The 14,106-nt window shown below is 39.0% G+C and overlaps 2 protein-coding genes across 4 annotated transcripts in view; one reads left to right on the top strand and one right to left on the bottom strand.

The window, feature by feature from the left end:
* Positions 1 to 11,735, top strand: part of ect2 (epithelial cell transforming 2) — a 76,790-nt gene extending 65,055 nt beyond the window's left edge. For 2 of the 3 annotated variants that reach the window (XM_072572607.1, XM_072572605.1), the window contains 2 exons: positions 499 to 642; positions 10,511 to 11,735. In XM_072572607.1, the coding sequence (XP_072428708.1) occupies positions 499 to 642; positions 10,511 to 10,600 (234 nt within the window). In that variant the 3' untranslated portion in view covers positions 10,601 to 11,735. Of the gene's footprint in view, positions 1 to 498; positions 643 to 10,510 lie in introns of those variants that run through there. The other variant, XR_011960907.1, reaches the window with a different exon arrangement.
* Positions 11,736 to 13,640: 1,905 nt separating this feature from the next.
* Positions 13,641 to 14,106, bottom strand: part of LOC140478417 (spermatogenesis-associated protein 16-like) — a 131,120-nt gene continuing 130,654 nt past the window's right edge. The window contains exon 11 of the mRNA XM_072571684.1: positions 13,641 to 13,832. Coding sequence (XP_072427785.1) covers positions 13,641 to 13,832 — 192 coding nt within the window. The remainder of the gene's footprint in view (positions 13,833 to 14,106) is intronic.

The raw sequence follows: 14,106 nt of genomic DNA, 5'->3' as shown, positions 1-14,106 counted from the left end.
TTTGACGCTGTTGGTATCTCAACTGAACCAATCTTGGGCATGATTCGGAGATACCAGTGTTGGACTGGTGTGTACAAAGATAAAAATCACACAACAGCTTATAGTCCAACAGGTTTAATTGGAAGCACTAGCTTTCGGAGCGCTGCTCCTTCATCAAGTGGTTGTGGATAACACAATTGTAAGTTGGACCAGAGAGTCTGGTTCCATGCTGTACATCTCAGACTCAGTCTGAGAATATAGGAAATAGACTCTAACTTAATGTATGCAGTTCAATTCTAGCTTTGTTTTTTTTTTCGCTGCTTCCCTCACCAACCGTGCCTAAATAGTCTTTTTTTTTTTTGCCTTCATCTCAAACTCCAAATACAAACCTGTCTCCTTAACACTTAGATTTCCTGCTGTATTTAGACACCAAATGATTGTCGATTCAAAATGACTTTCTCTGCCTTTTAGTATATATTATGATTTTAATGGTACAATAAAACCATTTTGTTTGTCCAGGTTACAAGAGCATTCTCATTTACTAAAACACCGAAGAGAGTTTTGCAACGAGCTCTGATGGTCCACAGTACCCCTGATACAAAGAGCCCAACAAGTAATGGAACTTACCTGGGTAGTCGATTGGCCAGCACATCTTCGTTAGTGGTAAGTACAAGACACATTTCTTATTCCTAAGAGAATGCCACTTGCTTTTCAAAATTTTGTGTTGTGCATGCATAAATTTGAATTTCAGCATGTTCTTTCAAGCTGTTCAGCTTTTGCACGGTAGTTACAGGCAATTACCTAACTTTAAAGTAAACCAATAAAATTATTTTCAAGTTGAACATTTTGGATTTTTTCCTAGTAATCTGTAGATTTTATTCCTATTTTTTAAAAAAATCGAAAACAAATTGGCGACTATTAAAACTAACATTTCAGTTTAGCAAATGTATACAGAGCAGTTGGTTATTTTGTTTAACCTAATCAAAGAATTATTTTTGCTTGTTGCACTGGTACAGTGGAAATTGTTGTTAAAATATGCAATGTTTCACTGCAATTATTTTTAAATAAAATTAAATGCAATAAGAATGTTGATTTTTATATATGATTTTGGAGATGCCGGTATTGGACTGGGGTGTACAAAGTTAAAAATCTCTCAACACCAGGTTATATCCAACAGGTTTAATTGGAAGCACACTAGCTTTCGGAGCGACGCACCTTCAGGTGATTGTGGAGGGCTCGATCGTAACACAGAATTTATAGAAAAATTTAGTGTGATGTAACTGAAATTATACATTGAAAAATTGATTGTCTGTTAAGCCTTTCATCTGTTAGAATACAGTGATCGTTTCACTTTCATGTGTAAATCACAAAACCTTTTTTTTAAAAAAGTTGCATTCTCAGGTTAGCTGTTAACAATGGTGATAGCTAGACAATATGTTGAAGGTGTTGGACCCCTGTGTTCCCTGTCTATGCCATGATGTTTAGATTGATTCTAATCTAAAAAGTGAGATAACGGTGTTTTACATGAATTCATGCAGTTTTTGAGCAAAGTACAATGTAACTCTGCAAGTACAAATTCACCCCATAAAATGTGTCTTTGTTTGTCTGGGGTGGGGGTTGAGGTGTGAGAAAGAGAGTGTGTGTGTGTGTGTGTGTGTGTGTGTGTGTGTGTGTGTGTAAATCTGTGTGTAGTGCAATAGTGATCACCTGTAATGTGACATGAACCCAAGGTTCCTGTTGAGGGACTACACACTACACACACTCCCCACCCCAGACAGAGACACTCGCACAGACAAAGACCCACATGCGCACACATTTTGTAGTGTGAATTTGTACTTGCAGAGTTACATTGTACTTTGCTCAAAAACTGCATGAATTTATGTAAAACTCCGTTATCTCACTTTTTAAGATTAGAATTAATCTAAACATCATGGCATAGATGGAGAACACCGGAAACTATCACTATTCTAAAGATGAAAGGCTTAACAGACAATCAATTTTTCAATGTATAATTTCAGTTACATCACACTGTAAATTTTTGCTATAAATTCTGTTATGATTGAGCCCTCCGCTATCACCTGATGAAGGAGCATCGCTCTGAAAGCTAGTGTGCTTCCAATTAAACCTGTTGGATATAACCTGGTGTTGTGATTTTTAACTTTTGATTTATATAATTTATGGTTTCATTTCTGAAAATTGAGTCTTTAAGTAAATCATAAACTCTCATACAAATCAATGTGAGTGTTCCTTTAGACCTTTCCCATAAGCAAAAAAAAGTTGAAAATCTATAACCAGTGAGTGCAGAACTGTGAATTCTCTAAAATTGCTTGCAGAATAAAAAATTCCAAACAGCACATACTAGTGTAGTATTTAAAGTAGTATGCTCCTGTACACTTAAATTTATCAGATGCCATCTAGTGGCAGAGTCATTGCACTGACCAATTTCTGCTATGAGTTGGTGCCCGAGCTCAGATCAGCAGCCTGGAGACGGCAATGGCTTCAATGACAAAATAAGAACAGAAACAAGGCCAGGGGACAGAACTCTGGGAGGCAACCTTTGTGGGAGTGTATACAACAATGTAAGGCCAAAAAAACAAACATAATATGAGGAAACAGGCCTTAAAATGATATCGATTTGGTCAACTTAAAGTGCACCTGCTGTTTGGTTCTTTATTAGAATCCATTGTTGTCTTTGGATTTTAAAGTGTTCTTGCTATAATTTACTATAAACCACATTTATTGCCTTGGTCTAAACATGTACAAAAGAACTGAATTTCAAAAGTGAGCTGAGAATGATTGTCCTTGATATCAAGTTGGCATGTTAACAAGGAGCTCCTCTCCAAGTCATTGGTGAGAATTGGTTGTGTTAAAAGAGAAAGATCAAGGGTGAAGAAGAGGAGCTATTAAAGAATGAGAGTTATATCCAATACAAAAGAAGATGGTTGTGGGAGACCAACAGTGTTTCCTCTAATTTTCTTATAGGCTGGATGGGCTCAGAGACCCATCCATTGCAGCGACTTCCAGAATCTGAAGTCAGTGCTATGATCAGTATGCCAATATCGGTCACTGTGCGCAGAACATTGGAGCAGCTGCATATGCATGAAGCTTCGAGGAAATGTTAGGGACTGATTTTTTTTTGGTCTTTCAGACAATGCTGTAGGGATTCCTCCTGACTTTATCCTAGTCCTAACTACTTTAAATTGCTTCAGTAATGACCTTTCTTCCACTATAAGATTAGAACTTGGGAAGGTAAGGACTGCAGTCTTCAGTATCACTTGCCCCTTCTCTGATTTTGAAGCATTTGGTGCTGACATCCTGTAGATGTGTCGACACTAAAGCAACACTTGCGTTCCACTAGTGTCCGCCAGTGCCCATGTCAAACGAGAGAACCTAATTATCTCCCTTTGATATTCAATAGAGTTACTTTTGCTGAATTTCCCCAAGATCAACATCCTGGAATTACCATTGGCCAGAAACTAAACTGCACTATCATTCTAAATACTGTGGTTACAAAAGCTGGTTAGCAGTTAGGAATTTGGGAGGGAATAAAGTACCTTGTTTTTCTTTTGGAGTTTGCCACCAAAGAGTATGAGGGAGTACTCTTTACTTGTGTGGATGAATGCAACTTTAACATGGTGCAATAAGCTTGACACCACCCATGTAAAACTTTCAATTGATTGGCAACCCAACCCATCACAATAAACTTTAACTATCTCTATCACCTATGCACAGTGGCAGGATTGTACATCATTTAAACAAGATTTAAACAACTTCAGAAAATCTCTCCGCTTCATTCAATAGCATCTTCCAAATCTGAGACCAGCACTTAGAATGACAGGTAGGGGTGACATTCAGGAAACCAGCACCTGAAAGTTGAAATACAGGCCTCGCCTGACAGCCACTAGGCAAAAACGGAAGGAATATTTCATCAGGTTATAGCTGAGACTTTGTAGTGATTTGGTACAACTGATTGACTTGCTAGACAATTGAGGTTCAATCACATGACTATAAGTCTGGAGTCACATGTAGGTCAGACCAGGTGTGGGTAGTAGATTTCCTTCCCTGAAGCACATTAGCAAACCAGATGGGTTTTGTAACAATCAGTTATGATTTCATGGTCATCAGTAAATTCTTAATTCGAGCTTTTAAATTGAATTCAAATCCCATCATTTGAACCTCGGTCCCCAAAGCATTAGCTGAATTTCTGGATGAATAGTCTAGGCCATCGCCTTCCCACTATCAACATACTAGTAGTTATCATTGGCGAAAAACTCAACTGGACTCATCACATAAACACAGGCACCACAAGAGCAGGTCAGAGACCAGAAATACTGCAGCAAATAACTCCCCAAAACCCTCTGTCGATCATCTACAAGACACTAGTTTAGAGTGTGATGGAATACTTCCTACTTGACTGACATGCATCCACTCCCTCCACCACTGACACTGAGCAGCAGTGTGTACTATTTACAAGATGCACCGCAGAAATTCAATAAAGGTCCTCCGACAGCACTTTCCAAACCCACAACCACTTGCATCAAGAAGGAAACACCACCTGCGATTCCCCTCCAAGCTACTCACCATGCTGACTTGAAATATATCACCTTCACTGTTGCTGGGTTAAAATCCAGGAATTCTTTCCCTCATGGCATTGTGGGTAAACTCACAGCAGGTAGACTGCAGCAGTTCAAGCAGGCAGCTCCGAACCACATTCTCGAGGGCAAGTATGGATAGACAATAAATGTTCACCAGCCATGGCAAGATTTGAAAACAACAGGTTGTTCTGATGGGTGATTTTTAACTTTCTAAATGTTAACTGGGACTCCCTGAGCACCAGGGACTTGGACAGGGATAACTTGTTCAGTGTGCCCAGGAGGGTTTCTTGAATCAATACATAAATAATTCAACTAGGGGAGGGGCTGTATTAGGCCTGGTATTGACAAATGATCCTGACCAAGTGATTGAAATTTCACTCAGAGGACATTTCAGGGACTGTTGTGGGGAAAATCACCAGCCTCTTAGTCAGAGTTGGGGTTCAATGACAGTTTATTGTACAAGGAAATACTGGATCTCCAGGGAGAGAGAGACACCAGCAGCACAGTGGTCAGCGGTGATTCTTCTCTCAACCTGGAGCCCATGTCCAGATACTTTTATACATTTTGTAATATCATCAGTCAGTGATGAGGTTATTGTCTTTGTAACATAGTTTGTTTATTGTAAACATTGCAGAATCGTTGATCGTTTTAGTGCGGTCAATGTCTGCGCAGAAGTCCATTACTGTAGCAATCGGTGCTAATCACTCTTTCTGTGCTGACATCTTGGTGGCCCCAGGCAGTGTCTGTGTTTGCTTTGGTCTGGCGACCCATCTTGTGTGTCAAATGGCAAACTTGTGGCTCAGCAGCCGTCTTGTGTGTCTGTCAACCTGCCCCATGCCATGTCCCACTTCATTTCCCCCTTTTGTGGTCAAGGAGGCAACTTTGGAGATCTCCTGCAGGCTACCCAATTTACATGTAGCGGTAGGTAATCTCTAGGAGCTCCTCCTTCCAAGGGATATCACGGAGTGCCAATTTTGTTAAAGGTTCTTTCATGGTGACACTCGCTGCTGGCACCGTTCTCATCAGTCGTGTCTTACAGCAGTGCTTTAAACACCCGAGGCCCACACAGAATACTAGCATGACTGCAATAAGGAGAACTAACCTGTGTGCCAAATAGGATCCCCAAGATTTACCTAGCAACCAATTTAGCCAGCTGTCTGTTATTGTGGCTCCCTGTCAGAAGTTATCTAGCTGGTCTCTGATATTTTTGATGATGGCTTCTATAATGTTATAAGAGCCATCAATAACATGGGCAATACAATTGTCACTAATAATTTGTACAAACTTCCCCTTGCTGTGCTAATTGGTAGTCTGCTGTGTGTAGAGTCGGAGTTCAGCCAACTCTGTATTACTTGCCAACTCTGACTGGCTTGTCTGCTGTTCCTCCCTGCACCTGAGGAATGGTTAATGCCATTAGTTTAGTCATCAGTGTCTTTGAATGTTTTTAGTTGGGTCCAGTGCTTCCATGTGCTTTTTCCTTTTAATATCTGTGCAGGCACAGATGCCCCCATTTATTACCATGTCGTATGGCCCATTCCATTTTGGGGTGAAGCCTGGCTTGTCGGGCAGTGTTCGCACCAGGCCGCAGCTTCCTGTTGCTGGGATCTCAGGGCAGATTTCAAGTTCCTCTGCCTTGTCCTTTTTTTTGTCCTGTTTATCAATTACAGATTTCTGCATCCTTTTCAATTGGGCATTTAATTCTATCACATACCACTGAATTTTGTCTTTTAGTGGACCCACATTGGTGCCACTTATGATTTATTGTCTCGTAACTACATTGCTCACCCAGTCATTAATTCATATGGTGTTAGTCCAGTTGTCTGAGTAATTGGCAGACAGTCTTCATAACTTTGCCTGTAAAATGTGTCCCTTAGTTGAAGTCATCTGGCAGGATACACCATTGCTCGCCGCCCCGCCGCCCCCCCCCCCCCCCCCCCCCCCCCCCCCCTAGGGATTACCACCTTCGCTAATATTGTGGCCACAGTGGTTGCAGTGCAGCTTTTGGTCGGAAATCCCTCTACCCACTGGCTGAATTGGCCAGTGATGACCAAGCAGTATGTTTACCCACGGGAGGGTGGTAGTGGCACTGCAAAATCTATCTGCAGGTGTTTCTAGGGTGTCCTAGGTCTGGGCTGGTGTCCCATCCTAACTTTTATGGGTCTCCCTGGGTTATGTTGTGCACAAACCATGCATCTGTGGCAGTACTTGGCCATGTTTCTTCCCATTCCCTTCCACCACCACACACTCCTCAGGCTTGCTATTATGGTCTCTCTAGCTATATAGGAGAGCCCTTGGTGCAGTTCAAGTAGTGTGTTCTGTATACACGCTGGTGCTACCACCTTGTCTGCTTGCCTGTAGACACCACCCTCTCCTTTTGAATGCCCCCTGCAGTTTCCATTTCTCTCTCTTCCTGTGGGCTGTCCTCCTGTAGTTGCTGAATTTGGACAGTGTCTTTTGCTAATTTAATAGTGGCTATTGCAGCCTCCTCAATGGCTTCTTGTTCTTGGGCTTTCTGAACTGCTCGGTCTGTTGCCTGGTTTCCTTTGAATTTACAAGGTAAAATCAATGACTGCAGATGCTGGAAACCAGATTCTGGATTAGTGGTGCTGGAAGAGCACAGCAGTTCTCAATTGAATTCTCAATTGGTGTCTGATAGGAGAGTGGTGAACCCTCTTCTATCCCATGCTACCATGTAGTCATGGACTACACCGAAAGCATATTGACTGTATATATATTCACAGTTTTTCCTTTTGCTAATTCCATTGTTTTGGCAAGTGCTACCAGTTCTGCTACCTGGTGTGGACTGACTTCCATCAATCCTTCCGGAAATAACTGTTTCTAACTTATCACTTACCACAGCCCATCCTGTTTGGGGTGACCCTTCTACATATTTTCATGATCCCCTCTCCCTTACCCTCATGAATGGAGAGAGCAGATTGTCAACTCTGCTGACCTCAGGATCCCCGTGGTTCTGCAGTGTTCCGGGTGGTGTTTTGGGGTGCCCCATGCTTTTCCCAGCACACTGCTTCTATGTGTTCTATTCTGTTGCAGTGGCTGCAATATTTTACATTGTTCCCTGCTCGTGGGGCCCTACATTCTCTTGCAAAGTGTCCCTGTTGACCACAGTTGTGGCAGGAAACTTTTATTCTCCTCTCTCCTCCATTCCGATAAGCTGCTTTATCAGGTCTTGCCTTTATTGCAGGAGCTTCTGCAGGAGGGTCTATCAATGTTTCAAATGTTTTGAGTTTTTTGAGCAAGTGATAAAAATGATTGAGGGCAGAATAGTGGATGTTGTCTATATGGACTTTAGCAAGGCCTTTGACAAGATTCATCATGGCAGATTGATGCAGAAGGTGAAGTTGCATGGGGTCTGCAGTGAACTGGTAAAATGGATACAAGAATGTAAAAGGCAGAGTCTCAGTGGAAGGGTGTTTTGCTGACTGGGAGATCTGTGATCAGTGCTGTTCTGCAGGGATCAATGCCGGGACCCTGTTGATTGTAACATAAATGATTTTTGAAGAGAATGTAGATGATCTGATTAGTAAGTTTGAAAATAACCCACAAGGCCAGAGATTACAGCAGGATACACAGAGGCTAGAAACTTGGGTGGAGAAATTACAGATGGAATTTAATTCAAAATAGATGTAATCTGATGGAGTTTGTAAGGTTCAAACCAGGAGGGAAGTATACATTTTAGATGGCAGAATCCTTGGGAGCATTAACATATACAGGCCCATAGTTCCCTGGAAGTGGCAACACAAGTGAATGAGATGGTCACGAGCTGTGTGACATGCTTGTGACATCAGTCAGGGCATAGTGTTTTTATTTAAATAATAATAATAATAATAGGCAAGACATCTAGCTGTGTAGAAGTTTTTAGATAGGCCTTATTTGGAATACTGTGTATAGTTCTGGTTCTTCTACTATAAGAAGGACGTGGGGGCTTTGGAAAGGACACAGAAGTGGCTTACCAAGATCTTGCCTTTTGAGGGTATTAGGTCTGAGGAGAGATGGGACAAACTCAGTTTGTTGGAAGCTAAGAGGTGACCTGACCGAGGTGTACAAAATTGAAGGGCATAGATAGAATGGGGAAGTCAGCCAGCCCCTCTTTCAACCCACTCCAACAATCACCACCACCAGAGTAGAAATGTCAATTACTAGGACATAAATTTAAGTTATAGGGGTCAATTTGATGAAGATGAGAGACCGACTAGAATGTGCTGCCATAGGAGATGGTAGAAGCAGATATAAGAGCAACATTTAAGAGGCATCTTGACAGATACATTTAATAGGCTGGGGATAGAGGGATAAGGACTGTGGAGGCAAAAGGCTCTTAGTTTAGACAGGCATCATGTGTTTGTGCAGGTCAGTTCCTGTGCTGTGCTGTTCTTTGTGTTCTTTGCCTTATGTTCAAAATGAATGTAACACAGTCTAAATAGCCAGAGGTGAATTTCTGACATCTGGGGTTTGGTAGATTCATTCTATACAGTTTGTGGTAGAAACATGGATCACTCGTGTTCCTATTTTCTATTTGACCCTCTTCTTTCAGCCTGCTCTGCCATTGACTATGATCATGGCTGATCATCTAACTCAGTACCCTGTTCCACTTTCTTCCCAAACCCATTGACACCTAAGAATTACATCTAACTCCTTGAAAACATTCAACATTTTGGCCTCACTCCTTTCTATGGTACAGAATTCCACAGGCTCACCATTCTCTGGGTGAAGAAATTTCTCCTCTCCTCCATCCTAGTCTGAATCCCTTGGGATGCATATGTTGTTTGCTCCTGGCAAGAACCTGCATGAAAAATCCTTTATAGCATTTGGAGTCTGTATGTGGCAGCTACTGTATCATTTTAGATGACAAGGAAATCCTCCTGCTTTTGCTGCCAGCTTTAAGAGTATTGAAAACATTGAGTTTGATTATTAACTATTTTGGCCATGTTTTGATCCACCTTCTATAGTGGATCTTAAGTTACATCCTGACCTCGAAGCTTCTGACCCAGATTTGGGGTGCTACCACCATAGAACAGTAAACAACACAAAGACAATGTTGAGCCAAATGATCAAAATGAGTAAATATACACAGTGTCTACACCATGTCCCATGTTCAAAGTGCACAATGCCCTGGTGAAGTAACTAAAACAACTTATAGTGAGATATGAAACAGTTGACAAGAACTGCTGTAATTAGTGAAGCCATTGTAGATGTTGGAAATCTCTCACATGAAGAACTGGAAGAATAGGCAGGTCTGACAGCATCTATGGAAAAAGGCACAGTTGATGTTTTGTGTTCAGTATGACTTCCTTGGAGCTGAAGAAGAGTCACGTGTAATTTCAAGAGCTACCATAGTGATTAATCTTCAGAGACAAGGAAAGGAAAACCAGAAATGAAAGCATTTCCATTTGACATACCAATAAAACAATATATAGCATTAGATACTTTTGATCATGCTGTCATGCATAAAATTGATCTTTTGTCGGACAAGATGATACAAGATTAAATGGATCGATAGGAAATGTAGATTTTTGTTCAGCAGGTTTCTCATACATTAATCACCAAATGAAATAGACTTCAACTAACTGAGGGGAAAGCCTTGGGTATTTTAAATATTTATATTTGGTGTTTATATGCAAATCACACTGTACCTGTGTGAATTCTCTTGAGTTCACGTCAAATGCAGAGTCTTTCTCTGCATTTGACCTAGATTTAAAACTGGTTGAAACATGTTGGGTGCAAAAAAATGGAAGATAATATGTTCAATTCTTGTGTTAAGCAAATCTGTCACTCTTAAGAAATTTGCATCTTGATTTGCAACTTTACTAATTTGACTATACTTTAGTTTGAAATGCTTCCTTGGAGGAACAAATATTAATCTGGAAAGTCAGTACATTTTCACAAGTCTCAAAAATTGATTTTTTTTTTGTTTTACACAGGGTGTACAATCGCCTTCATTGGTGAGTCTACCAGCAACATTTGAGAAAAAATACCACACTTGCAGTCGATCAACAACTCATTTGATATAGCATCTGCATATTGGCTAAATGTGTAAAATAATACTTATGATCAGTTGCAACCATTGTAAAAGTTTAAATGATATAAAGTGTAATTGTATTTGAAGTGTGCATCATTTTTAAGGGAAGGATAATGCTAACTGTACTGTGGATTTGTTTTCCTTTAACTTTGTTCCATCTTTTTTACAATACTATTGTCTACCTGGTTGAACACTAATTGAAGAAATTTTGATTGCTGTTTTTCCTGCTTCAATTTGTACATTTTTGTACAAGTTTATTTATGACATTGCTTCTGTAGCCTTTTTATTAAAATGTGTATCATTTAATGCATTGATTAAATTGACATAATCAACTTTCTAGGGATTATTTTAACTTAATTCTTTGGTCAAATAATGGAGCCAGTTTGGTAGAACAACACGAGCCTTGAAAGAATAAAGTTGAACAGGCTAAAAATAAAAAGAGTTGAGCTTGATCCTGAAATTTTCCCAACATGTGGATTTGGTTAAATTGCCTCAAAAGGTGCTGGGTAATTCATTGAAACCCATAATCTCAAGACAGGAAAGAGACAGTATTTTTATTTAATGTGCAAATTACTTAATACCTACAAAATGTTTTAATTGAGAAAAACCTGAATCCACCTATTTCAAATTTTATTGGAAGGGAAATATAAAAAGGTAGTCTTCTGGCCAACATTTATGGGTTGATGTTGTCTTTCAGGTTTTCCCAAAACGATCTATCTTTTTTAAAAAAAAAGGGTTAAATGGAGATCTGATTATGATTTCTAACTATATAAAATGTATTAAAGTAAATTATTTAGTCAAGTACAATGCTAAGATGATATATTTTTCTAGGTGCACCTCATTAAAATTCGCAACATTTTATAGAACTTCATCTAGCATTTGTTAAACATTGATTTGTTTTGTAGAATTATTTTGTATATTTGATATTTCTATACTTTGACTATTTTGCTATCTGAATATCTACCTGAATCACTTTTTTGTAATACACTTTAACTGACAATTTTCCTTGTGAAGAAAAATATTTTTGTCTGTTTTTGCATTTATGTACTGGGTTATTACTTTGTATTATCTAATCTGCAAAATAATCTGAGCTGCTAATTGAAGGATGTTCTCATTTTTGTACATAAAGTTTACTTGGTGTAGTCCCATATAAGCTGATTCTTGATGCAAATAAACATTTTTAAAGAAATATGCTTTTGCAATAACTCACCATATAAAAGCTAAGAGGCTCTTTGATATCTTCCTGATTTTTAGCTTTTCAATTTTGGAAAAGATATGTAGAAATATAGGTATATCCTGAATTGTCCGTGTTCTTTAAATCTAACTTTGAGGTATGAAGCAAATGTTGTTTAATTCTGGATTAAAATTTTGTAGCATAATTTTTCAGGATGTTGAACAAATGGCAAAGGACAGTAGAACATATCAGCCTCTGTGTATGAAATATGGGAATTACAATTGCCAACCAAGAAAACCCAAAAGCATGTGTAGAAAAATAAAAAGCTGTTTTTTCAACTCTTAATGAGACTCTTATCTGTTCTGAAGAAGTAATATCAGGCTGGATGTTAATTCTACTGCTGGGTAATTCATTGAAACCCATAATTGAAACCCAAATTACTTAATACCTACAAAATGTTTTAATTGAGAAAAACCTGAATCCACCTATTTCAAATTTTATTGGAAGGGAAATATAACCAAACTGGAGCTGCTTGAGCATTTGCTGTTTAAGATTTTCAGCATCCATGGTAATGGGCTTGTGTCAGATTATGGATTTAGCATCCATTTTTGTTCATGGTAACTGTCTTTGGTCTTGAACATGAAGATAACATGTTATGGCAGGAGATTTCCACCTGTACATTTTGAACACGTCCCTAAGTTGCCATCTCAGAATGTAAGAACTGTGCCTGTGTTCTAGGCTCTTGATCATTTTTGACTATTTTAAATAAGAGGTTACAAAAAGACCTGGTGGGATGTCAATTTTAACACTCAGTTTCTAGTTGAATGACAGTCCCTTTAAGACCAGGAAATTATGTATGCCATTATAAAATATTTCCACTCGTTTCTCTTTTATTTCTCAACCGCAGCCTTCCTCGAGGAACTGTAATCAAGATATTTAGGAACATATCTAAAACCTTTTGTTACATTGTTGAAATAGTATTAATACTGACAAAAGCATAATCATGTAGTTTCACTAGAATGGTGTAAGGAAATACAAATAAAAGGAATAATGAAGATTATTTATAGTGCTGTCCAAAGAGCCATTAGTAGCATAGACTTTGAATTGCAAAATCCTAGGTGCAGCTACCTCTGAGAATTCCCTGGAAATTTGAATTTGCCTGTGGGCAATTCCCCTGCATTGCCAAAGAAGTCCCTTAAAGTTTCATAATTAATTTTGGAGAGGTCCAACTCAGAAGCTTAATAGTTAGCCAAAGAGAACTTCTTTTTATGACTAGCTAATTATCAAACGCCGATCACCCCTGGCAACTCCCGACCAGACCATGACCTACCCTGAGCTCTCAGTCACTTGTTTGGTACACTAGTGATGTCATCTACCTTCCCAACCAACTGCGACCTAAACCCACACTTGCCTTATATAATTCACTTTCACAGAAGCTGTCAAAATAACAGTTCAAGTCCCACCTGTGATGGAGGCTTTATAACATATCCAAAGAGATGGGTTCAAAATTTGAAAGAGTGAAATAATTTGTGACTATTTTGGAGAGTGCAGTTTTCAGTTGTACACTACATTGTTTATATACAGTCAGTTTATCAAACTGTATTAGAGCACCAGGTTTCATGGATGTGCAATTGTGTTCTCGAATGTATATTTTAAATTGATCACTGACAAAGCTATATAATGTGAAAAAAAATTCTGAAAAAATAGTTTTTCAATTCCAGTTTTATCTTCAAGTTTTGAAGCATTTCAATACAACTATGCAAGGTCCAATGGCAAGGTAATACCTCCACAATGAACACCGAAGCAAGGGTTCCTAGGTGATAGTTCATTAATTTGAAGATGAGATTTTGTTGTCTTGTCAATCAGTCTGAGTAGGTGACTTTCCGATAGCCTTGGTGTCTCTGGATGGCTTTGAGTCACCAGGCAACAGAACAAGTTTCTGACTTTTAAGTTTCTTCATTTCTCTTCTCTGTTTTCGAGCTGTTTTCAGGGCTTTTGACTTCAGAAAATTATCTTCTAATTGATAGATAAGCTCCTCAATTAGCCCAACCTGCAATCAATGCCAATGAAAAATATTGCATGCAAATGGATCCATTTTGAATTTATTCTTTTGCTTTTTAACCTGACTGGAATTTGTTGCCAGGGTAAAATATGCCCTGAACTAGATTTATCCTAAACAAATATAGATAGTGGGAAAAAAAAATAACTTATGCACACTAAGAAAATTCAGCTAATCGAAGTGCTTAAATCAACATTGTACTATAGTCTGGACGTCGACAAATGGTCAGGAAACTATTCTTGTTTTTCATGGCATCAGGATAAAT

Source organism: Chiloscyllium punctatum, chromosome 6 (genome assembly GCF_047496795.1).
Source record: "Chiloscyllium punctatum isolate Juve2018m chromosome 6, sChiPun1.3, whole genome shotgun sequence".
Classification (NCBI taxonomy): Eukaryota; Metazoa; Chordata; class Chondrichthyes; order Orectolobiformes; family Hemiscylliidae; genus Chiloscyllium; species Chiloscyllium punctatum.
Note: the sequence above shows the minus strand (reverse complement) of the source record. Positions and strands in the feature narration are given on the sequence as shown.